The sequence below is a fragment of the Myxocyprinus asiaticus genome, chromosome 18, assembly GCF_019703515.2.
Source record: "Myxocyprinus asiaticus isolate MX2 ecotype Aquarium Trade chromosome 18, UBuf_Myxa_2, whole genome shotgun sequence".
NCBI lineage: Eukaryota > Metazoa > Chordata > Actinopteri > Cypriniformes > Catostomidae > Myxocyprinus > Myxocyprinus asiaticus.
This window is the reverse complement of record NC_059361.1, coordinates 42331899-42357013: the sequence shown is the minus strand read 5'-3', so window position 1 is coordinate 42357013 and position 25115 is coordinate 42331899. Positions and strand designations below refer to the sequence as shown.

At 37.6% G+C, this 25115-nt stretch overlaps 1 protein-coding gene across 1 annotated transcript in view; it reads left to right on the top strand.

Moving 5' to 3' along the window:
* LOC127456313 (synaptotagmin-9-like) overlaps nucleotides 1-25115 on the top strand; it is a 97444-nt gene that overhangs the window by 35703 nt on the left and 36626 nt on the right. The window contains exons 2-3 of the mRNA XM_051724752.1: nucleotides 7686-8136; nucleotides 11078-11630. Coding sequence (XP_051580712.1) covers nucleotides 7686-8136; nucleotides 11078-11630 — 1004 coding nt within the window. The remainder of the gene's footprint in view (nucleotides 1-7685; nucleotides 8137-11077; nucleotides 11631-25115) is intronic.

Genomic DNA, 25115 nt, shown 5'->3' with positions numbered 1-25115 from the left:
ATATATATATATATATATATATATATATATATATATATATATATATATATATATATATATATATACCAGTATATCAATATACAAGATGTACAAGAGACTTTATTTTCTTTTTGCAAAATGTAATATATTTATTTTTCTTTTCATTTTGGGGACATGTTTTCATAAGAAAATCCACCTAATCTTGGTGCCAATTTTGTCATGTTCACCTACAGAATTGTATATCTTACAATCTGAACAGAAATGTGTGGTACTTGGGGTGGGTGGTAAGTCAGTTACAATCTTATATCAAGGTGAGTAATTTTAAATCATGGTAACATACAAATCATATTTATTTTAGGCTTGATGGACTGTTGAATGGTGGGGCACATCTTGACTTTCATAGTACTTCTCTTACTATGTCTACACTAGTGGTCGACCGATAAATCACAGAGGCCAAAGAATCGGCCGATATTCTGACATATTTAATTATTGCATCGGCCAATAAATGTTCCCGTTTGGCCGATTTTTTTTTTTTTTTTTTTTCTTGAGAGCGCCGAAAATCACCTGCTTCCATGTGAAGCAACTGAGACATGTAAATGACCAGTCACGGTTCGTTTTGTTGTTAAGTGCCATTGTGTTACTACAATAATAGACTAGTCTCATTTAAACGGTCCGCATATCAGACGCGTATGAGCTCATAACGTTAAGCGCTCGCCTGTTTCATTCTCCCTCTCTCTCCTCAACAGTTCCCTGTAACTTTAACTGTCTTGTCTAATGAGAAAAAGGCAAATATCAATAAAACTAATATCATATACCGTCTGCAAATATGTGCATATCTCGTTTAAACAGATGTAATAAACCAACCTCACACAACTTGAGCAGATCCAGCATCCTGTGGTGAGCTCATAAATCTTTCTCTGAAGCACGTATTCTAACAGTCTCTCCTGAACAGTTCCCTGTAACTTTTCTAATGATAAAAGGCAAATATCAATAAAACTTATATTATATACCTCTTGAAAATATGCAGATATCTCGTTTAAACAGATGTCATTCAAGAACCTCATGAAAATCCAGCGTTTTCTTCCCGTCGAGTGCTCATCTAATATTGTCCTCGGAAGCACGTATTCTATCAGCCAGAATCAAAAACTTCAGGATCAAAAGTTCCTCTGATTCACAAATCATGACGGTCACTCCGTGTCAATCCAAGCAGGTGATCCAGGCCGTTTAAACTGTCAGGAGATTGCTGCTCGTGCTGGATCCGCACGAGCGCGTGAGTGCAACTTCAGTAGTGTTGGGGAGAAACGGAATACATGTAATGGGATTATATATTTAAAATACAAAATATAATTAACTGTATTCCACTACAGTTACAGTTTAAATCATTGGTCATTAGAATACAGTTACATTCAAAAAGTCTTTTGATTACTGAAGAGATTACTTTCCATTTTATTGTCATTTGTTTCATTTAATATTTAGTCCTTTCAGATGGAAAACATTTATACATATAAATGATGCGATCCAAAGTGCATTTGAACAGCGGTGAAACACTTTCTTATGATGTGTTACATTCATACGAGCAGACAGAGAAGTAAGTTTGGAGCAGAAGAAATAGAAATAAACCTTGTGTAAATTGTCAGCTTTACGCTAAGCTAAAATGCTATTTCTAGCCATTTTACATGTACGTTACCAGGCGTGATCATATTTTTTTATCAAGAAAATTCACGTTGGATCATAATTTCTTTTTTTCTAGTAAGACCTTTGATATTAGGGCAAAAATCATATTCTTGATAATAATTTTTGTATTGTTTTCCTGTAAAATTATCAAAAAATCCTTAAAACAAGATCAGTTTGATTTATTTTGTTTTAGAAACAACACTGCATAAGATATTTAGGTTTTTCAGAGAATGTATTTTTAACATGTGTATTTTATCTTACTGTACTGGCAAGTTTGGGGAGAAAAAAAATAAAAAAGAAAGAAACAAGATAGAAACAAGTGAAAAAAATCTACCAGTGCTGAAGATACGTTACTGACCTTGAGTAATCTAACAGAATACGTTACAAATGACATTTTACAGCATGTATTCTGTAATCTGTAGTGGAATACATTTAAAAAGTAACCCTCCCAACCCTGAACTTCAAGGCTGTGTCTGAAACCAGGAAAATGCTGCCTCTGGAGTTCTGTATGCGGAGGTAGGATGAAAATAAAGTGCTTTTCAAACTGTTTGGAGACCAGTGTCATTAAGAGTTCCATTCATTCAAAACAGATGTCAGTTAAGCCATTAACTGCAGATGCAGCCCAAGCTAAAAGTGCTTCACGTGTGCTAAAAGTAAATGTCTTATTCACTATCACTGTATGTACAAGTGGTTTGATTCTGTATTTTCTGAGTACATGCGATTGCTAATGTGGACATGCCATCCATGGTTGCTAGACTACTGTGTGTACTGTTATTTCCTTCTTCCTAATATATTAACATTTTCTTCATGTGCAAATAAATTACTAAAATTTGATGAATAAACAGAAATCTACCATTTAAAATACAAAACAATTTTGTGAGTGTGAGATTGAGTAAATATAGTGCTAAATAAGTTTGTTATTATATATTAAAGAAATTTTATGGTTGTTATTTACTGTATTAAAGTGTGTGATATATCGGCATTGTATCGGCCTATCGGCCACCCTGCTCTCTGGATATTGGCATCGGCCATTAAAAAACCCATATCGGTCAACCACTAGTCTACACCACAAGCGAGTGACGCAATCTATTTTTAGTGTGCATAGTGCATTTTAAACTGCTCGTTTTCACTTTAAATTGGGCGTTAGATGGTTAAGAGGTTACTCATATTTCCACCTCCACCAATGATGGCATTTGACAATGTTTACAGAGTAGAAATTTCTGCTCAGATTAAATCTCAGCAGGCTTTTTCAAATCCGAGAGGCAGCACGGTCTATGCCCCATTTTCTCAGACATCTGAATCCTGTGATCAGATTTTTTCATGTTCCCCACATACCAGATGCTCCAACCTACTAATAAATGTGGAGCAAGTAGCAAGAGACACATTAAGGACTATTATAACACACCACCAGTAAAAGTTTGATGTGATGGAGGATCTTTTGTTTTCGACATCATTCGGAGCAAATTCTAGAGACTGTTGTGTGTGAAAATCCCAGGAGATCAGCAGTTACAGAAATACTCAAACCAGCCCATCTGGCACCAATAATCATGCCAGGGTCAAAATCACTGAGATCAAATTTTTTCTCCATTCTGATGGTTGATGTGAACATTAAATGAAGCTCCTGACCCGTATCTGCATGATTTTATGCATTGCACTGCTGCCACACGATTGGCTAATTAGATAATTGTGTGAATAAGCAGGGTACAGGTGTACCTAATAAAGTGCTGAATGAGTGTATATTAAAGGGATAGTTCACCCAAAAATGTAATTCTCTCCTCATTTAGTCACTCTCATGCCATCCCAAATTTGAATGACTTTCTTTCTAATGCTGAATACAAATGAAGATATTTAGAAGAATATCTCAGCTCTGTAAGACCTCACAATGAAGATATGGATTTAACCACTGGAGTCTTATGGATTACTTTTATGCTGCCTTTATGTGATTTTTGGAGTTTCAAAGTTGTGGTCACCATTCAGTTGCGTTGTATGGACCTACAGAGCTGAAATATTCTTCTAAAAATCATTTGTGTTCAGCAGAAGAAAGAAAGTCATACACATCTGGGATTACATGAGATATGTAAACGATGAGATAATTTTCATTTTGGATGAACTATTCCTTTAGGCTTACCTTACAATGTAACACAATTCAATTGCTACCTTTCAAGCACTTCTTTTTCCTTAAAGAAATGCAAATCTGTTTTGCTCTTGTTCTTTGGATAAAACTCTTTGAAGTGAATCAGCACTGATACCACTGTCTATTTTCACTCCACACCCTTATAATACAAAAGCAAACTGTTCCTTCCCCTTAATCCTTTTTCAGAATAGGTCTTTCATTGTCTATGCTTTGATTCTCACACTTTATAAATCTAAAAGACTATTCTTTCATTTTTTAAATTGACTTGCAGTCTCTGCCTTTGCACATTTTATGGCTGTATGAAATCCATCACATTTTTAATTCAGTGATTCTTGTTGGATTCTGCTTTATTTTTTGAAAAAGAAAATACATTATTGTTATTTCCTTAACATTTTCGAACTATTTGCTCAACCTATATGTGAAAACGAGCTTGTTAGCTAAAATTCTAGCGGCATTTCAGTTGAAGATCAGGGAACATTTCTCGATTTCCTCTGTGAGGAATGTATTAATGTAAAATGTACCATTCTGTGTGATCTGTGGTTTTCAGATATTGCATACCTGTAAACACACCAGTACTGTACATTTAATTTTTGTTTTGACAATTATCATTTAAAGCTAGACCTTGCACTCAAAAAAAAATAAAAAAATAAAAATAAAAATAAAAATTATGTTAAGTAGCTTTAGTCACACATTGTATATGCAAAAGATTTTAATTATTTTAGCAACAAAACCAATGTAGCAATGACATGTTTGGTGAATTTATTTTGGAACATCTTTGAATATTGCTTTCTTTGAGTGTACATTTTCTGCCCAGTGAGATGAGCAAAATATATCAAAACGGTAGACATCCGTTTATTTATTAAAGTTGCTTTTCCACACCATTCAAAATAATAGACGGCAGTCATGGAATTAGCCCACAATACAAAAAACATATCATTTCCGTGCACAAAGTTGATTTAAATTAAAAATAAATAAACAATACTAGAAGAAAAGCTTCAGTGTGCTTTTTTGGAACAACAACATATAGACCAATTCTATAGAATTATTGTTTAGTTTACTTTTGAAACAATGCCGGCAAGATTCCCTGTATTAAATTAAATAAATTACCAAATGAATATATATGCCTTTTCTTTACACAAATTTAAATTAGCTTTACTCTGTAGATGAAAAAAGTCGTCTGAATGACATTCTCAGAATGTTCTACACTTCAAGACTATAAACTACCAGAACTATTTGTCCAATGCCGAGTTCACTTTCAGAAAACGAGCTTTTGAGCATTTTAAAACTTTTAAAGATTTTAAATCTAACCCTCTTGACCTCAGATCACATTTGCTAAGCTTCTTCAGAAAATGTAAATTGCATTATGACGCTAAAATTAATTTGAGACGACAATCAAGTTCAGTTGGTCGTTAAAAGTTGCTGGACAAATATGCGGGACATAATGCAGTTGTGATGGCAATGCTTTAGATTAGATGATTGTTCAAAATAGCCTATTGAATATCAGGAATGTATCATATGTAAACCCTGATATTATAATGCATCAGTTTTTCTTTAACCCTCTGGAGTCTGAGGGTGTTTTGGGCCCTGGAGAAGTTTTGACATGCCTTGACATTTGTGCTTTTTTCAGTTGCTCAAAAACATATAAATGGCTAAAGTCTGATAACACTGTATTCAGCACAAACTGGGCTACAATAATATGTGAACAACATGTATGTACATGTCTGTATTTTTGAGAAAATATCGTTTATGCATGGTTTTTGAAAAAACAAAAATTGTAAGTCACTGAAATAAGGCCATATAACACATACTAAACATTTGTTCACAAGACTTTTGAGAACTGGATCTTGTAGGCTAGAGTTTTTGCTACAAAAATGATGTGAAAACCATCCTGATCACTCATTCATACAAAACAATATATGAATGACATTGTTTAACTTTTGTAAGACACTTTTAGTGTTAGAAAGGTCATATATGAGGAGGTGTGGATGATCATGAATATTGATGTGATTCACTCCTGAGGAGACAAAGACCCCTCCCCTGAGAGAGAATGAATGTGAGGAGACTTAATGATTGAATGTATTATCTGACTATACATTTTCTTTACATAAAGACTTTACTTAAAAACTTTAGACCTACACTACCATTTACATTTTTTTAAAAGAAGTCTCTTCTGCTCACCAAGGCTGCATTTATTTGATCCAAAATACAGCAAAAACAGTGATATTGTGAAATAATTTTACAATTTAAAATAACTTTTCTATTTGAATATATTGTAAAATGCAGTTTATTCCTGTGATCAAAGCTGAATTTTCAGCATCATTACTGCAGTCTTCAGTGTCACATGATCCTTCAGAAATCATTGTAATATGCTCATTTTCTAATATGGACATATTTACAGCACATTTTACACATTTACACCCAAACAGATATTTGCAATCACAAGCTTTGTTGATGATAATGAGGCAGCATAAACACTAGTTAAAATATAATCTAAACATTCATATTATTTTTATATCATATTACATATCATATTTCTATCATACAGCATAGAATTTAAATACCTGCTTTAGTCGAAACAACATTTAAATGTAACTTAATCTTGCCTATTAGGACATATTTCAATACTTTGAAAACTGGCTGGCAAGTCTGGAAATAGTCCAACTAGTAAAATATGTACATGTTTATATAAAATAGCATGTCAACTGATATGTAAGTAAAACTAACTGACTCATCCGAAATTGTATCCTCGGCTGGATCAAGTCGCTCTTCAAAATACAAATGTTCATCGGAGTCCCACTCTTCTTCTGAGGAAAATGTGAACTCTTCGTCACTATCCAGGACCATCTGTAGAGCTTCCTCACCTGTGCCATCTTCCAAACACACAGGAAAGTGAATGAATCTGATGATGAACTTGTTGCTTTTTAAGGCATTGTTGGGGGTGTTTACCATTTGCATTGATCGTTTCAGCACATTACCGGATGAATAGCGCGCTCTACTGGTGGGTGTGATCACATTAGCAATAATTAGCTGAGCCAGGAGAAACTGTACATCTCTTTAGTTTCATACAGATTACATTGCAGGAGGATATTTGTTTTAAATTTGAATTGTTTTATTTAAAAGTAGACATTTTAAGCTTTCTTTAGACATATGTGTCATGTTTGTGTGATAAATATTCGTGGAGTTTCAGTTCATTTTTGTGACGTGTTTCAGAAAGATGCTCGCGGAGACAGAGACGGCTGAAAGCGCACCCTGTTTATTTTCTTTATTTTACAAAAGCACAAGGTTTTGTTGTTATTGTGAGTGTACACAAATAAAAGTAGACCATTTATAGTCTCTAATGATGTCTTACACTTATCTGTATGCCCAAAGATGACGGAGTATTTAAAGTTGTTTCCGCTGTTATGAGGAAAAAATCCAGCAGGACGCGACGGCGCGTCTGTCGACCCCAGATGGTTAATATAACTTAATTGAATATGATTACAAAATCTGCAATATGTGCTTACATATGGCTTTATTGTAATGTGTTTGAGTGTGTATACTACAATGCCAGGATTTTAGAATCACGTACTAGTGACGCCATTATGTGATGATGTAAAAGAACTGCTGAACCGTTTTTTTAAATGGTTCATTGAAACGAACTTCTGGAAAAAATTTAATAAAAAATGTTCGCGGAATGAATCGGACTTACCATCACTACTCTGACTACATTAAATTTAGGTTAAAACAAAGAATAAACATGGTTTGCGCTGACCACAATGTGTTTTTTGCGGGGAATGTTCTATTTAAAATCTTTGTCCTGAAGCAAGACCAGTTGATTTAGTCGGTTTACTGTCAGTGAGTGTGCGGCCTTCTGTATCTTTCTCACCCTCTCTCTGTACACTCTCAACTTTTCTTTTAGAAATATCTGTGAGCCTCCTGTCATTGGTGGTGACTGCATGTGGCCTGGCCCTGTTTGGAGTCTCTCTCTTCGTCTCGTGGAAATTGTGCTGGATTCCATGGCGCGAGCGAGGCCTCACTCCCGGGATCAAGGAGGGACATCCAGGCCCACCACACCCTCCTCCTCCACCCCTCCAACCCCAGACCATCTACACCGAGGTGAACGCCACCCTCGACCGCCGGAATAATGCACGGGGTTCTGTAGCCAAGGAGGCTACTGTGTCGCCCACTCCAGTTTCTCCAGCAGTTCCGGCATCTCCAACTGCCGTGCCTGTGCCTGAGGCAGCACTCAAGATAAGCCACACATCTCCTGATATTCCAATGGAGGTTGAGTCCAAGACTCAAGAGAATGGTGTCCATGGCAACACACGCATGCAGAGGCAAATCACGGATCTCTCCTCGACCTGTGTCAGGTAAGTCAACCTTCAATAATTCCTTTAATGGATTCTGGCGAAAGGTAGTTCTCTCAACAATAGCACTGTCTCAGAGGTCAATATTGCTTCTAATCAGGTGTATTCACTAAGTACTAAGGGGTCAGGGGTGGGTGGTATGACCAAAATGTTATATCACATTATGAGAAAGGCACATCATCTCCTTTGATTATGTATTCTTTTTATAAGATTTTTCCTAACAAATGAATAATAAGTGTTGCATCAGTGCAAACATAGCTTCACATGTGAAAGTGGATAATTCTGACTCTGATAATTCTGATTGGATGAGCCACATTTAAAGACAATGTTAAAGCCGATATACACACACCTGTGACCACCCATCAGTTCTGAATGTGTAAATAACATAAAGCAGTCCTGCCCACTGATAGCCCTAGATTTATATCTACCACGGTCAGGGGGAAAATTGGCCTGGAATGGCGTTCCAGCACCTTTGATTAAAAAACAAAACAAAACAGAGGCCGTTTGTTTTTAATCCATGCCACTTCTTGTATGTTCTGTTTTTTGTTTGATCAATTTAACACATTCTGTCTCCTTTTAGTAAGTGTACTTGCTTTTTTTTTTCTTTCCATTACTGTAAGCTTCACTAGTCAGTTAAAGATGCTGTTAAGGTGGCCCATTCACGAGTAGCATCGTTCTCTTGGGATGTGTCTCATCTAGCTCCCTGGATCCCTATGTCATTAATTAACGTGTAGTAAAAAAAATTTGGGCACTGGCAATGGTGTTGATCCACTGTGGGTGTTGATCCAACATTGGGACACTTATAAATCAATTACCTGCATAACAATTACGAGGTTGGGCATATAAAAGTAGTATCCCTGTATAAATGACACTGTTGTGCATTTGTATTGGAGATGTTAAAATGTGCTATGTTACTGTGAAATATAAATCGCATAAATGAAAGAAATAAAAATACAAAGTAGTGTATTTTTAATCTTCTTCTAAAAACTCTTTCCCTTTCATGCACATTATGGATGAAAAATATTACAAACAACATCTCTTTTAAAGAGAAAATAAGGCTTTGACTTCACAGTTTTACATTTGTGCTCGTCTTCTAATGACTTGAGACACTTGACATAATGACAGTTCTGATAAGGGTTTATAGTGTGCAATGATGCTCTCTGATTTTGATGGTGCATTGTGGGATTTTTTTAGGGAGCAAACATTTCAGTGCATTGGATTTTGTGAATGGGACACAAATAGAAATGGGTGACACCCTGCTCAGTGCCCTGACTACTAAACTAGGTAGCTTATCGAGATAACTAGAGCAGTGGCGGTCAGTGAAGGAATTTCCCAGGGAGCCAAATATGTAAATCAGTATTGAAAAATCAAAGCAATATAATACTGCAGTGGGTTTAAGTATCATATTTTATTAGCCTATATGTTTCTGCTGGTAATTATGTTCCCTACGCAGATGATCTCCTCTCCCTCATATCTTAAAATAGTCTTGATAACTTCCTGTGCTATAATCTTTCTAATCACCAACCCAACACTTTTCAATAAAGTAAACAAGCAGAACAAATCACGCAGTGCCTCTATAGTGCATCTACAGACTATGATTTAGCAAACATTTATAAATTAATGGAGGGCCCCATTCCTTATGCAATAACTTCTACAGTACATACCTAATACAGTATGTGTTTAGGAACACATCCTCCACTGCTTCGTTCAGACTTTTACGTGTATTAGATTAGGCCAATGAACTACTTCGCTGGGTAAAAGAATTGTTAATTTCAATAATTATTAATAAACGTAATTATTATTATTTTTTTACGTTAGTGTCTCTTATCATATTGCTTTTTATCCCCTTTTATAAGTCATGATAGACCTGTATCATATCTTACTATGAATTCGGTGACAGTAGTTTGAAAGTTCTTCAGCTGAAATTTAACTGTGCTTACCGAAAGTCAAACCACTTCCCCCAGTGGCCGAAGCTGGAAGAGTTGTTAAATATATGAGCATGTGTGAGCTCCAGTTTCCTAGTGAAATATCCTCAGAGTGCCGCCAAAAGCGAGTTGTTTTTTTATTTTTTATTTTATTTATTTTTTATTATGTAATACAGTCAACAGAGATGCATATTTTATTAACTCTATGCCCTATCCCTAATCCCAAACCTAAACCGAACCGCCAGTAGAGTAAAAATGTAATCTTAGAAGGAAAATTCAACCTCTGAATCATGCTCATCATTGATTATGTGATTACTCCCTGGTTTCCAGTCTCTTAGTCTGCTCATTGAGCGTTCAGTCGTACCACAGAATGGGGTTGATGTCAGGGTACCAGAACACTGGTAGCAAGTCCCGTCTAAAAGAACTTAAATGTACAATCTATCAAGTACAATCTAAGCTCATTTAAATTTTAAAAACAATGATGAGAGTTATGTGCCCATTGATCAACAAATAGCTGTCAATGCTGCAGTTTGTTATATACATTTTTTATAACCAAGTACCTGTATCAAAGGTCTGTCTGAAAAAAAAAAAAAAAAAAACAGGTTGGTTTTAGACATTTCTATTAATAGCAGAAAATACATTAGGTCATTAACAGCGCTGCATTTAGGAATTGTTGGGGTCGGACCAGGTTGTGTACAGCGGGTCCACCTCCAGTCCATTGTCCAACAGTTATCCCATCAACATGCACTACCTGCACGGCTTTCGTGGTTGTGCGCTATCTCCGTGTTTATATCCGTGTCTCCCACTAAACACGTTTAGAAGCACTCTACAATACGGAATGGCCTTTCTGTGGACCGCCCCTCCAGTCTGGGCAACCCTCAAGCACGGGTCCAGACAAAAGGTCCAGTTGTCCCCCCTTATCGATGGCCCTGGTCATTAACATACTATTCAATAAAATATTCACATATATTTATTCAATCAACCTTAAATTATCTCTAACTCCTACTTTTTGTCAACAGGCAAAGTTCAATTCGGCGTAAGATGAATCAGTCTAACCCTGACTTCACAGTGACTCAGTTCCAGAGGCAGGACTCTCTGACGGGCATGAGTCTGGGCCAGCTAAAACCAGAACTCTACAAACAGCGATCCGTGGATGCCGAAGACAACCGAAGCAGTCGGGTGGGCAGCTGTGGACGCCTCCACTTTATTCTTAAATATGACTGTGACCTGGAGCAGCTCATTGTCAAGATCCACCGAGCCCAAGACCTCCCAGCCAAGGACTTCTCTGGGACCTCTGACCCATATGTAAAAATCTACCTTCTCCCAGACCGCAAAACCAAGCACCAAACCAAGGTGCACCGTAAGACTTTAAACCCTGTGTTTGATGAGGTGTTCCTCTTTCCTGTGGCATACGCAGATCTGCCCACAAGAAAGTTGCACTTCAGCATGTACGATTTTGATCGTTTTTCACGCCACGATATTATTGGGCAGGTCGTGGTTGACAACTTTCTGGACCTAGTGGACTTTCCCAGGGAGACCAAGCTCTGCAGGGACATCCAGTATGTGTCTTCGGTGAGTATCTTTTTGAGAAAATATATTCTTAAGGATCAGGATTCATTTGAACAACACCTAACTCTAACCCCAACCCAATCCTAATGCAAAACACCTAACTTTACCCTAACCCAACACACTTGACCTAATCCAGCTTTAACCCAAAACACATAACTCTAACCCAAACACCTAATCTAATCTAACCCAAAACACCTAACCCAACCTTGACCTGAAACACCTAACCTAAACCTAACCAAACACACATAAACCTAACCCAAAGCAACTAACCTAATCTAAACCTAACCCAGCCCTAACCCAAAACACCTTACCTAAATCTAAAACACCAAATCCAACCCTAAATCGAAACACCCAACCTAATCTTAAACACCTCATCCTAACCATGCACAATATGATAAAATGACAAGCTATAAAAAATCATCTATGAGTCCTAACCAGCCATGGCAGATAGGACCAGCGACAGGAGTTTTTGTCTGTTGCTTGCTTTCTATTTCAGAACAGTGGTTAAAAATTCCATTCAACAGAGCTGTGTATTAGCCTCAGATATGTTCTGATTGGATGTGATTGTGTGGCATTGTGCAGCATTATCACCTTCAGTGTGGACAAACAAATTTCTTGTCAATGCAATCTTGAAGCATTGCGACTGTTAAGGACATCACACTCCTTCCCAACATTTTGTGTTTTTTGCCTGCTTAATAGATCACTTATGAAAAAGGTTTGAAATAATGTTGTTTTATAAATGATGAGGCAAATAATGTCATTATTATTTGATTTTAGAACACACATAAAGTTTAAATGTATACAATTAAAATGTTAGGGTATATGAGGTTAAGTACAATTTACCTAAAGTTAAAGTAGTCGCATAACTGTCGCCATAGTGATAACACATTAAAATGCATAATTTCTGTGTCACATGTGGCTGCAAACGCAATTGCAAAAATAATGGTTGTTTCTAGACATGTTTCCTCCTCCATAATTAAGGCTTGATCCTCCCTGAACCCCAAAACAAGAAGTTTGGGGGTGGGGGGGTCGTAGAAAGTACTCATAATATGAAGCTTTAATTTATGATTAAAATATGAAGATATATTTCTATAGCTCTGCTTGATTTTAAGTTGTAATTGCGGCCACCCCTGAAATTGGTCATTCCGTTGACACATTGCCTGAGCGGTTCAAGTAAATGCGCTGAAAAAATTGCAAGGACACACATTAAAATTCAAGGATGCACGTTCATTGCGTGCATGGACAGAAAGCAGATACTCCCTGTGTGAAGATAAGTATTTATTTTATTTTATTTTATTTTTTAATTTCTTGTCAGAAAAACATTAAAAATAAAATACTGTATATAATATAGTAAACGTGAATGAATGGGTTACATCTGCTGTACTGTATTTGTTTTATTTATTTCGTTTTATAGCTGTAAAAAAACAAATGAACAAATAATATCAGCAGTCCGGTTTACCTATATGTGCTGTTTGACTTTTCAGGCATTGTGTGTGTGTGTGTGTGTGTGTGTGTGTGTGTGTGTGTGTGTGTGTGTGTGTGACAAACGCTAATGTTAACAGACTTGGCTGCGTGCATCGGATAATCACGCTCGATCAGCATATTTTCACTGTGAGTATAGGAGTTTTAAACTGTTATCAAGCTGCTTTTGTGATAGTTTGGCTGTCTTTTTCAGAAAACAAATGTATTATATGCCTGAAAAGACTGTTTGAGTTGCTGTCTGTGTGAATGAAAACCACATCTGCACCTAATCAGCAGACAGGGCTGCGTGCATGGGAAGATCACGTTTAGATATGATGGCTGTGCATATACAAGCTGTGAACTGTTACATAAAATAAACATATTATGTGCTTGAAAAGACTCTTTGATTAGCTGTTTGTTTGACGAATGACAACTGCTACTAATGTACACAAATGGCAGCACACATCGGTGGAAGATCACGTTTGATGTGTTGACTGTGCGTATGTAGAGTATGTATATAAAATAAACTTATTCTGTGGTTTAAAAGACTGTATGAGTAACTGTTTGAGTGAATATAAATTACAGACACTTGACCAGCGCAGCCTGTGTCGGCGCATAAGCTTATTTGAATCTGGAAGCTTGTAACATAACTGGATGTTGCAGAAACACATACGTGTGATGCTACTCTGCGGGGCCCAGTTATTATCTGTCACATATGTGTGATGGTATGTATGAAAGGGGTAAACATAGCTTGTTTGTTTACAAGTATACTCCAGAGGGTTAGCTAAATTTAAAGTACACTCAGTTTAGGATTTAATCCTACATAAGGTGTGTGACCTCTTACTGATAAAATTTCGCCAATTTTATCATCTTCAGCTGACGTTTGACTCCACTGAAAGACTTTGTGACGCTCCACACTCCAGCTCAGCAGGTGGTGGTAATGTGCCATAAGCTGTATTGCCAACCACCAATAAACATCACTAGAAGAAAAACACTTTCTTGTCTGTGACAGCGCTATGGATCATGAAAAAACTTTAACTAAATAGTACATACAGTAAATAAACAGCATTGGTGTTGATGTCAGAGTTGTTGTTGTGTTCAGTTGATAGCTGTATTGCATTTGTCAGTGCTGCCTTGTTTGGGACACAACGATGTTGAATTAGCCGGATAGCTAGCTGCCAGCTAGTGGATATGGAGCCTCATTGCCAGTTTCCATGACAGCAGAGCTGCTTGCTAATACTTCCTAACATTCTGATTTCATGACAGTGATTCAGTTAGATAGTTGTGTGTATAACTTTGCTGAACTGCTTGCGTTTTTTAGCAACATGTACCTGTGGTGATAAGGGCGTGGCAGAGCAGTATCTGTGCAGAGTGAGGCCGGGAGAGGAAGAGTGGTAAGGATGGACACCTGGGGGGAATTATCTCTAACAGCCGTGAAGAGCTGGAGAGAGATAAAGAGCAGCCAGAGCCGCAGTTGGTGGAGAGAGAGAGACGTACGCAGATCGTGTGTGCCATTATTTTTTATGCTGAAAAGCAAAGTTTGATGTTACACTGAAAAGTGTACATTGGATCGTTTATCCAGCTCCCACTTCCTCCAAAGAGAGTTTGTGATTTGTCACAGTGGTGCCGAAACCCGGGATTAGGAGGAAGGAAACGTTGCCGCAGCCCATTATCCTACATGAATAGAAAAACAGCAAAAACCTCTCAAACGCACTTCCAGGCTCAAACAGAGGACGCAGGTGCTACGGAGGCTTTTGTAATGCTCTTCGAGCAGACGGCCGAAGCATGGATGTGGCAGAGCACCCAGTGGGCAGCCTGCCTACTGCTGCTGTTGTCCGGGGAAGCCCAACTCGCAGCCCATCAACTTCCTGTGGCCAACCTCCTGGGGTACAAAGATCTGAAGAAAGTCATCCTGCAGCGGTTTGGCCAAAACGCCAACACTTTCTCTCCAGAAATGGGGGGGTGGTAGGTGACAGGCCGGATGACTCCCTGGCCTGAGTCGGGCAATGGGGATATGTGGTGATGGGGGTGTGGCCAAGCGGCATCTGTGCAGAGCAAGGCGATAGAGGAAGTGCGGTAAGGATGGACACCTGGGGGAATTATCTTGTGAAGTGCTGGAGAGAGATAAAGAGCAGCCAGAGCTACAGTTGGGGGAGAGAGAGACACACAGCAGTGATCGTGTTTGCCATTATTTATGTTATGCTGAAAAGCAAAGTTTGATGTTATAAATATTGATATTGTTTTATTGCCAGCACTACTTACTAGTTGTGTTTTCACAATACCAAAATTTCAGTAGTCAATACCAAACCAGTAAACCAGTAAAATGTCAACACCTAATGCACAGATGTGGTATTTTGAGACGCATCCATTTTTTCAGTCTCTCTACATAACCCAAATTGACATAAGACATAACTGACTGTTTGCATGAATAAAATTTTTGAAGTGTATTTAATTTGACCAACAGGTGTGTTTCCACATTACTGCGAGGATTGAGTCCTCCTTAAAAGAGCACACGCACATTGAAAGCAGCCATCTCAAACAGCATGTGGACATCAAACTGAGTCAATACTCTGTACCTATACTGCAGAAACACTATTATGGTTACATCTTTTTAATTTTTAAATCAACTTGGTTGACTACCGAAATACCGGTACTTGACAAGTAGAGGGTGAGAGAAGGGGAATGGTATCAGGAGATTATGCAGACTGGATTCAAACCTACATCCTTTTGAGCACACTGGGCCAGGGCTCAGACAATATTATTATTTTCTACAATAAAGGACAAAACACACTCTACGCAAGTAAGTGAACAGAGTACTTGTGAAACTAACTTTGGTAACAGGGTTGAATGGTTGAGCTTTACAAATGCAGTCAATATATTGGGATACAGACATTTGATGTGCTTAAAATGACCTACTTTTCATAGTTCTCACTCCAAAGAACATGCAATTTGTGCTTTTAAAAAAGTGTTGTAAAGAAAGTAAGTTGTTCCCTATTTGTGGAAAGTGCCAAATATAGATTCTAAAAGCTATTGATCAGAAAAATGCTCAGTAGCCTAGTTTCCATCCACTTTTCACGCTATTTTGTTATCGACAAATTGAAAACGCGTAAAACAAATTTTGCGAGATTTGCTGTCTTCTGCCTGTTTCCATTCAAATGGCCTTTTATCGATAAAAATGGTGTGTGAGATGACGTCATCCCTAAAAAAAGAAATCGCAAAAGAAATCTGCCCTTAAGCTGTTTCCATACAGAAACATGTGTTTATCGCTAATTCGCCTCCCAGATGTCCCTAATTTTTTTCCTCCGAAGTTTTGGTAAAATGGGGAGTATTGAGACAATTCATTGAAATTAGACAGCTTATTGTCATTTTAATTTCACAAATAAATGCAATCAGAAGACGAGGAATTGTAACCAAAAGGGAGCAGTTGCCCTTCTGATAGGACTGTAATATTGGTGCTGATGTTGTGTCTATCGCAGGTTGCCACCGGTTCTGACCCGAAAGCGAATCGTCATTGCCCTGTTCAAGCTGGCAACCTACACCAAGCAGTGGAGGAAACTTTCTTAGTATAACAACCATTTATCGACTATTCATATGCTGTGTGCACAGCTATTAAAGAAAAACTGATGCGGTGTAATGTCAGGGTTTACATATATGATGCATTCCTGATATTCAATAGGCTATTTTGAACAATCATCTAATCTAAAGCATTGCCATCACAACTGCATTATGTCCCGCATATTTGTCCAGCAACTTTTAACGACCAACTGAACTTGATTGTCGTCTCAAATTAATTTTAGCGTCATAATGCAATTTACATTTCCTGAAGAAGCTCAGCAAATGTGATCCGAGATCAAGAGGGTTAGATTTAAAATATTTAAAAGTTTTAAAATGCTCAAAAGCTTGTTTTCTGAAAGTGAACTCAGCATTGGACAAATAGTTCTGATAGTTTATAGTCTTGAAGTGTAGAATATTCTTAGAATGTCATTCAGCTGACTTTTTTCATCTACAGGGTAAAACTAATTTAAGTTTGTGTAAAGAAAAGTCATAGGTCTAAAAATATGATTTTTTTCATTTGGTACTTTATTCATTTGGTAGGCTAATTTATTTTATTTAATACAGGGAATTTTGCCGGCATTGTTTCAAAAGTAAACTAAACAATAATTTTATAGAATTGGTCTATATGTTAGTGTTCCAAAAAAGCACACTGAAGCTTTTCTCCTAGTATTGTTTATTTATTTTTTATTTAAATCATCTTTGTGCACGGAAATGATATGTTTTTTGTATTTTGGTCTAATTCCATGACTGCTGTCTATTATTTTGAATGGTGTGGAAAAGCAACTTTAATAAATAAACTGATTAAATTAATCACAAACAGTGGCCATTCATTTGTTCTCCTTGTACTTGTCGATGTGCATGATATGAGATATTTGTGTTGGTACTACTGGAAGTGGCATGTTTGCAGCATCGGATCTATATGGCGTTATGATCAATCCATAATCACGTACAATAAATTGGCTTTCAAGGATGTATACCGTTGTCATGATTAACACAGGCTAACGATTGGGGTAAATTCTGTCATGTGACACTACATTTTTGCGTTTAATGCCAATTTTCTCAACAAAAAGTGTTTCCAAACCAGTTTTTCGTGACATTTGAAGTTTCGACACAGAGTTTATATGCTAGAGTGAAACGGAAAAATATTATGCTGACATGTGAAATTTTAGCGATAATTTGCATTTATTTTTTCACAAAGTAAAAAAAAAAAAATATATATATATATATATATATATATATATATATATATATATATATATATATATATATATATATTTTTTTTTTTTTTTTTTTTTCACTTTGTTACACTTTTGGTGTTCCCGGGTCAAAAATGACCGACCTATTAAAAATTGCTTAGAAATCTCTCATTATGCTATATTATTACCAAAAATTGTATTAGATCTTTTTGTCAACTTGTTTTCTTTCAATTCACACAGGTTTTGTATTTCTATTTGGAACTTACTGATCGGCGGCCTCATTGACCTGAGCTTATGCACATTCGTTTTTGAGTGAAAAAGCATTATTTGTGGATAATTTTGGCAATATTAAATAAAATATGAAAACGTTTTGTACTATTTATCGCACTAGTGTGCTTTAATGTTTAACCTGCAAGTTTGTTTTAAAATGCTTTTATTTTGCACAAAATGGCACAAAGTCATACTTGTGGTCTTCCCGGTCAAAGACGACCAGCCATTGAAAATGAATGGGGGAGATCAAAAATAACAGAAATTTTAGTGTTCAGGAGCATGTTCATCCATTAGATGAGCACATATGTACATGTGTTTTTGCAAACATAAAGGCCTTGAACCTGTGCACGCTCACAAACACACACATGCATACAGGACTCTCCATAGACATAATGATTTTTATACTGTACGAACTATAGATTCTATCCCCTAATGTGTTTTGGAATGTTTATGCTCTCACAAGAAGCAGATCAATAGCCGCTTTTCCACTATCTGGCCAGTGCAAGACAGGGCTATTAACTGGCCTGCCGGGGCCAAAAGCTGGTGCCAATGTCACACACCTCACCCATTTCACAAGCAAAAGGGGAGGTCAAGCTGTGGTATCATGTTATCTAGTTATCTAGAATATCGAGTTTATATTGCTAGCAATATCTAGCTAGCAAGATAAATTAGCGATAACAACTCATCGACTGTAACTGCCATGATGTCCTGAGTGGTCTCACCATTAACAGCGGGACGATGTCCCAGCACACCATCTATGAAAGTTCACCAAACCATGGAAAATAATTTCTTTGGGCACTGCTTTGCCATTATGCATTAACAGATTTGTACGGTTCCCACATATTTTCATTAATTTTTGTCCCGAATCTGTACTGTTGTGCAATGGATACATATCCTGACAAGTTCGGTGAAACTCTGCCTTTGACATTGTACCTGCCTCAAACCTCGGTTGGCCTTGTTTGGCCCAAGGGTGATCAGTGGGCAAAAGGCCATTGGCCGTTGGCCCAGAGAAAGCCCCAAAGAGGCACGATGAAGCCCTGGAAGTGTCGGTGGGAACGCAACTGGCCCTAGCATGCACTGGCATGCCCTCATTTGGCCCGATAGTGGAAAATGAATGGGGAAGCTTCTGTATATTAGTAAACATTAGTTGCATGACTAATGTTTACTAATACACAGAAGCTTTCCTACAGCTAAGCTATTTAAAGCCTCATAGGGCCTTGCTCATCATTCACTTTGTGGCAGCACAATGCCCAAGCAGATCAATGATAACATCCTTGATCATGACACTAGACCAATTGCCCTGGTTCATTTCAAAATAAAAGTCTTGTTTTTTGTGATCTTCCCCATTCATTTTCAATGGCCAGTCACAATTGTGACTTTCTGCCATTTTGTTTGACAAAATAAAAGTGCTTCAAAACGACTTCCCTATTAAACATTAAAACAAACTAGTGTGTAATTTGTATAGCACAGATGTTTTCTTATGGTATTTAATTTTGTCAAAATAACCCATAAAGAATTTTTTTTTTTTTTTTTTTTTTTTTTTACTCAAAAACAGAGGTGCATTAGCTCAGGTCAATGCCCTATGATCAATGAGGCCAAATAATCCAATATTTAGTGATAATATAGCATAATGAGAGATTTATAAGCAATTTTAAAAGGCCACACCACAAGTGTGACTGTGCAATTATTTACTAAATAAAAGTGTTTAAAAACAAACTTCCTTTTTAAACATTAAAGCACACTAGTGTGATATATAGTACAGTATGTATTCGTATTTTATTTAATATTGGCAAAATTATCCACAAATAATGCTTTTTTTTTCACTCAAATATTAGGTGCATAAGCTCAGATTAATGAGGCCTACGATCAATAAGATCCAAACGAAAATACAAAACCTGTCCTAATTGAAAGAAAACGAGTTGACAAAAAGATTGAATCCAATTTTTGGTGATAATATAGCTTAATGAGAAATTTATAAGCAATTTTTAATAGGATCCATTTTTGACCGGGGAAGACCAAATTAAGTAAAAAAGAAAAATTAAAGACAACACAGGGGTTAAAAATTCTGGTAACTGCAATGGCATATTGATCTTTTTCTAAATGCATTGATTGCGAGGAACAAATTAATCAAAACCTTCTGTTCCAGTGAATAACTGCAATTAATTTGTTCTAGGCACTTGCAAAGCCATTTCTGTAAGATCTTTAAACCATAACTCACACCAACACTTCACACACACCTGTATCCACTTATATACACACAAGCACACGGTACTCTGGTGTTCAAAACCCTAGGTTTTCTTTTTCTAATTCAAACAGAATAAGCAGAGCTCATTTAAGATAGTCCAGCTAATGAGACATATCTACTATGATCTGTCATAACAATCCACAAACACTAAATGCAGAGTGCTGAAGAAAATGAGAGGGTTGTCCCAAAGGGCCTCATTGGGGTGTATAGTAGCTCAGTGAACACTCAACAATAGAGTGAATTAATACGGTTTTCTCTTTCAGTGAGCCAGAGGATCCATAAATGTTGTTTATCAGCTTATTTGTGTCTGTTTTTCTGAAAATATGAATTCCTAGAGGCTTCTGAGAAATCGATGAGGCAAATGGTAAGCTGGTGTGGGTTATATGCAGGAAATCGTTATCTAATTAGTGTAAACAAAATATGTTATCAATTAGCATCATAAAGTGCAGAGAGCAAAATCCAGCTGACCACAAACAAACCCAATTAATGATGATTTCGCAAACACCATTTTAGTTGTAAATCGAGTGATAGCAATGATTTATTTTTACTGGACAGTTGTTGTGTAAATGTTGTATGTTGCTTTGTATTCATTATTCAAAGGGACTAAGGCTGTGTTTACACTGTCACAAAAAATCTGATTTTTTTCCTCACATCTGACACAGATCGGATATTGTTGCATACGTGTAAACAGAAAAATTCGCACGAGATCACATTTTTTTGCATCCAATCTGAGCCACTTCCAAATGTGGTTTTAAATCAGATACATATTCGATACCTGGACATCTGACCTACTTCTAAACACGTATATCCAATTCCCCTTGGCAATGTCATCACTGTTCTGCAACAGATTGCATTGACTGTCATCATTTTACACGTGTTGCAAGGAGTGTAGCAAGCGCGAGTTGCAGACGGCAGCCAGATAGCTAACTATTTTTAATGTCCAAGAATGGATGACAGTCAGTGGAGCCAGTAGGAGGAAATTTTTTTGTACTTGCGTCAACTGTGTGGACTTGTCCCACCACTCCTGACTTCTAGGTCTTAGACACATTTCTCGTCTGACCGATGTTAAAAATCATTAAAGCCGTGCTTACCATGGCAGCAGTAAAAAGTCACTTTCGCCTTTTTTTGCTTAATTAATTGCAGTTGTGTGTAATTTTGCCTACTTTTGAAATATGAAATAGCACAAGGCAATTCAAAACCCAAGGGTGAACCATTGCGCTCATAAGTGAAAGCAATCAGCAATGGAATCATTCCAGTTTAGGCAGGAGATTAATGTAAACACAGATATCAGATGCGAGTCGTGTCTTTAGTTGATGTAAACAGTCGGGTCAAAAATCGGGTACGGTCAAAAGATCGGATCTGTGCATTAAGCCATTAAGATGGCTTGTGTTTTTCATCTTGGATGTTGTCTGCCTTATTGTCTATGATAGACAAACACTTTTGGACATTGGTTCTTCAGTAGCACACGAAAACCAGACTTTAAATACCTCAATGCCGACCCGCTGTTTTCAAACACGACAGCGGAGCCCTTTGTCTGGGCAGCCTGGCCGTGGAAACATAGCTGGAAAAGGGGAAGGAGAGCCAGCGTTCTCGTCAGACTAAGACATCTCACAAATCGACCCCCGCTACCCAGCATTCTACTGGCAAATGTTCAGTCTCTGGCAACAAGCTCTGTGAGCTGAGAGCGTGGATCTCTTTCCAACGAGAGACGAGGGACTGCTGCATTATCTGCCTTACAGAAACTTGAATGTCTGCTGAGATTCCAGACTCAGGTAAAAGCAGAGGTGGTGGTGTATGTTTTATGATCAACAAATCCTGGTGTGATCAGAGGAACGTACATTCTATCAAGTCTTTCTGCTCTCCTGATCTGGAATTTCACATGCTTCTGTGTCGACCATTCTGGCTACCGAGGGAATTCACAGCGGTCATTATAACAGCTGTGTACATCCCGCCACAAGCCAACACAGACCGGGCACTCAAGGAACTGTATGGGAGTATAAGTAAGCAGGAAACCGCACACCCTGAGGCTGCATTCATTGTGACCGGGGACTTTAACCAAGCCAATTTCAAGTCAATAGCACCGAAATACTACCAACACATCAGTTTCAACACACAAGGGGACCGTGTTTTGGACCATTGCCACTCTCCCATCCAGGATGGCTACAAATCCCTCCCCCGATTCCGGGAACACAGAGGAGCATAAACAAGCCAGTTATGCCCTCCGCAAAACTATCAGAGCAGCCAAACACCAGTACAGGGACAAGATTGAAGGACAGTTCAACACCACCAACTCTAGAAGCATGTGGCAGGGAATTAATATCATCACGGACTTCAAAGGGAATAAGAACTCCGCCATGAACACTGCTGCCTCTCTCCCGGATGAGCGAAATACCTTTTATGCTCGTTTCGAAGGAAATAACACCGCCCTCGCAGAGAGAGCTCTCGCGGCCAAAGCTACAGAGGTTAGTTCACTCTCCGTCTCTGTAGCGGATGTAACCCGATCCTTCCGAAGGGTGAATATCCGTAAAGCCGTGGGTCCAGACAGCATTCCGGGCCGTGTCATCAGAGCGTGTGCGAACCAACTGGCTGGTGTTTTTATGGACATTTTCAACCTTTCCCTCTCCTTGTCTGTAGTCCCCACATGCTTTAAAACATCCACCATTGTGCCTGTACCAAAGCAATCCAAAATCACTTGCTTAAATGGCTGGCGTCCTGTTGCTCTGACCCCCATCATCAGCAAATGCTTTGAGAGACTAATCAGAGATTACATCTGCTCTGTGCTGCCCGCCTCACTGGACTCACTGCAGTTTGCAAACCACAACAACCGCACTGATGATGCCATTGCATCTACACTACACACTGCTCTCTCCCACCTGGAAAAAAGGAACACATATGTGAGAATGCTGTATGTAGACTAAAGCTCAGCATTCAAAACCATATTGCCCTCCAAGCTTGATGAGAAACTCCGGGCTCTGGGCTTAAACAGCTCACTGTGCAGCTGGATCCTGGACTTCCTGTCAAGCAGATGCCAGGTGGTTAGAATGAGCAGTAACATCTCCTCACCTCTGACCCTCAACACTGGAGCCCCACAGGGCTGTGTTCTCAGCCCACTCCTGTATTCCCTGTACACACATGACTGTGTGGCGCACACAGCTCCAGTGCCATCATTAAGTTTGCTGATGACACGACGGTGGTAGGTCTGATCACTCTCCTACAGAGAGGAGATGCACACTCTGACACATTTTTCCCATTCTGTTTCTGTCTGCACTCTTCATACTTTCTTGAATACTAATTATAATAATACATAAATATGGATATAAAGGTAGTTTTACTATAGTAATATTGTAGTAACCATGATTTTTTTGGCAGAAAACATAGATTTGATGACATTAACAATATAATATGGTGTTAATATATTAATCATGATTAATTTTGTAGTAACAATCATTTTACTACAAAATACCATGCGGACACTATGGTTATTTTATCTGTAGAGGATGTCAGGACAGATCCGTGTTCCAATCTTTTTTTTCCGATCCTACTCTTTCATCCCCATTTTATGTCATTGAAAACACACACTTTATTATAATAAATGTTCACAAAGTATTTTAAATGTGTAAAATAAAATGTCTAAAGAGATTGAGTTATGAAAAATTAAACATTGTTTGCGCAGTGATTGGAGGCTGGGAGTGAGGCGGGCGTTTTCTCTGGCAAGGCGTCCCTGCGTCTTGGTCAACCCTGGAAAATCACTGTATTGTTAACTGAGAAATTGTGTGATCAGTAGTGTCGGTTAATGGTGTTGATTCTGCTCGTGATGCGATTCGAATCCACCTTTTCGTTTTTCCAAACTTTTTTTCTTCCCATCTCTTGCCACCAGCAAAGACATTAACATAAAACATTAACATAAAATATTTTAAAGGCTTTTGTAGAGACCTGTGTGAAACTCGTTTAAACACGTAAAAGTCTAAGAAACAAAATACGAAACATTACAGGACCAAGCTGTGGCGCAAACTGGCTTAATAAATAAAATAAAAACCTTTAAATGATGAAAAATATGTCTTAGCATTTGTTTTGAATGTTTTAATTGACTTTTAAGTCGTCTATATCGAATATTGATATGTATGTTAATAAATGTGTAATAAAGACATGTCACATGTCTGTTGGGTACCTTTTACATTTTACTTCAAGTTAAGATGAGATAACAGAGTTCTCTGATGACACAGTCCAATGCGTTAAATGTAGGTGATTATCTTCTTTTGATGTTTCCCGTCCCCCATGGAAACATAGACAAAGTAACTTTAACACCATCCTCTGTAACTTTAAAGGCATATCACATATAATGACAACAAAATAAGCACGTAATGTATATATTTCATTACGTTTATGAGCAGGGTTTCTATTTTAGTGTAGCCGGGTCAATTATAACACGGGTTAACACCATCAATTAAATCCATTGTTGTTTTTTTTAGGGCTAACAAATAAAGTTATGAATGTTTGCAATGTATTTTCATTTTGATTTTCATAAAGATAAATACATAACATATATGAAGCATTTACTGAAAATGTAAAAAATACAATACAAATAATATTACTAATGTTAATCATATTTAACTAATTTTCTTCACACTAAACAATGGTGCCAAAAGTGTCCCTTTGCTCCTCCTGGTGGTGATTTTACGAACGAGTCTTAAGTGTGAGAATTTAAAGTTTTACTGCCACATTAATCCCCACAATAGTAAGGGTCATTCTGGTTGGATACCT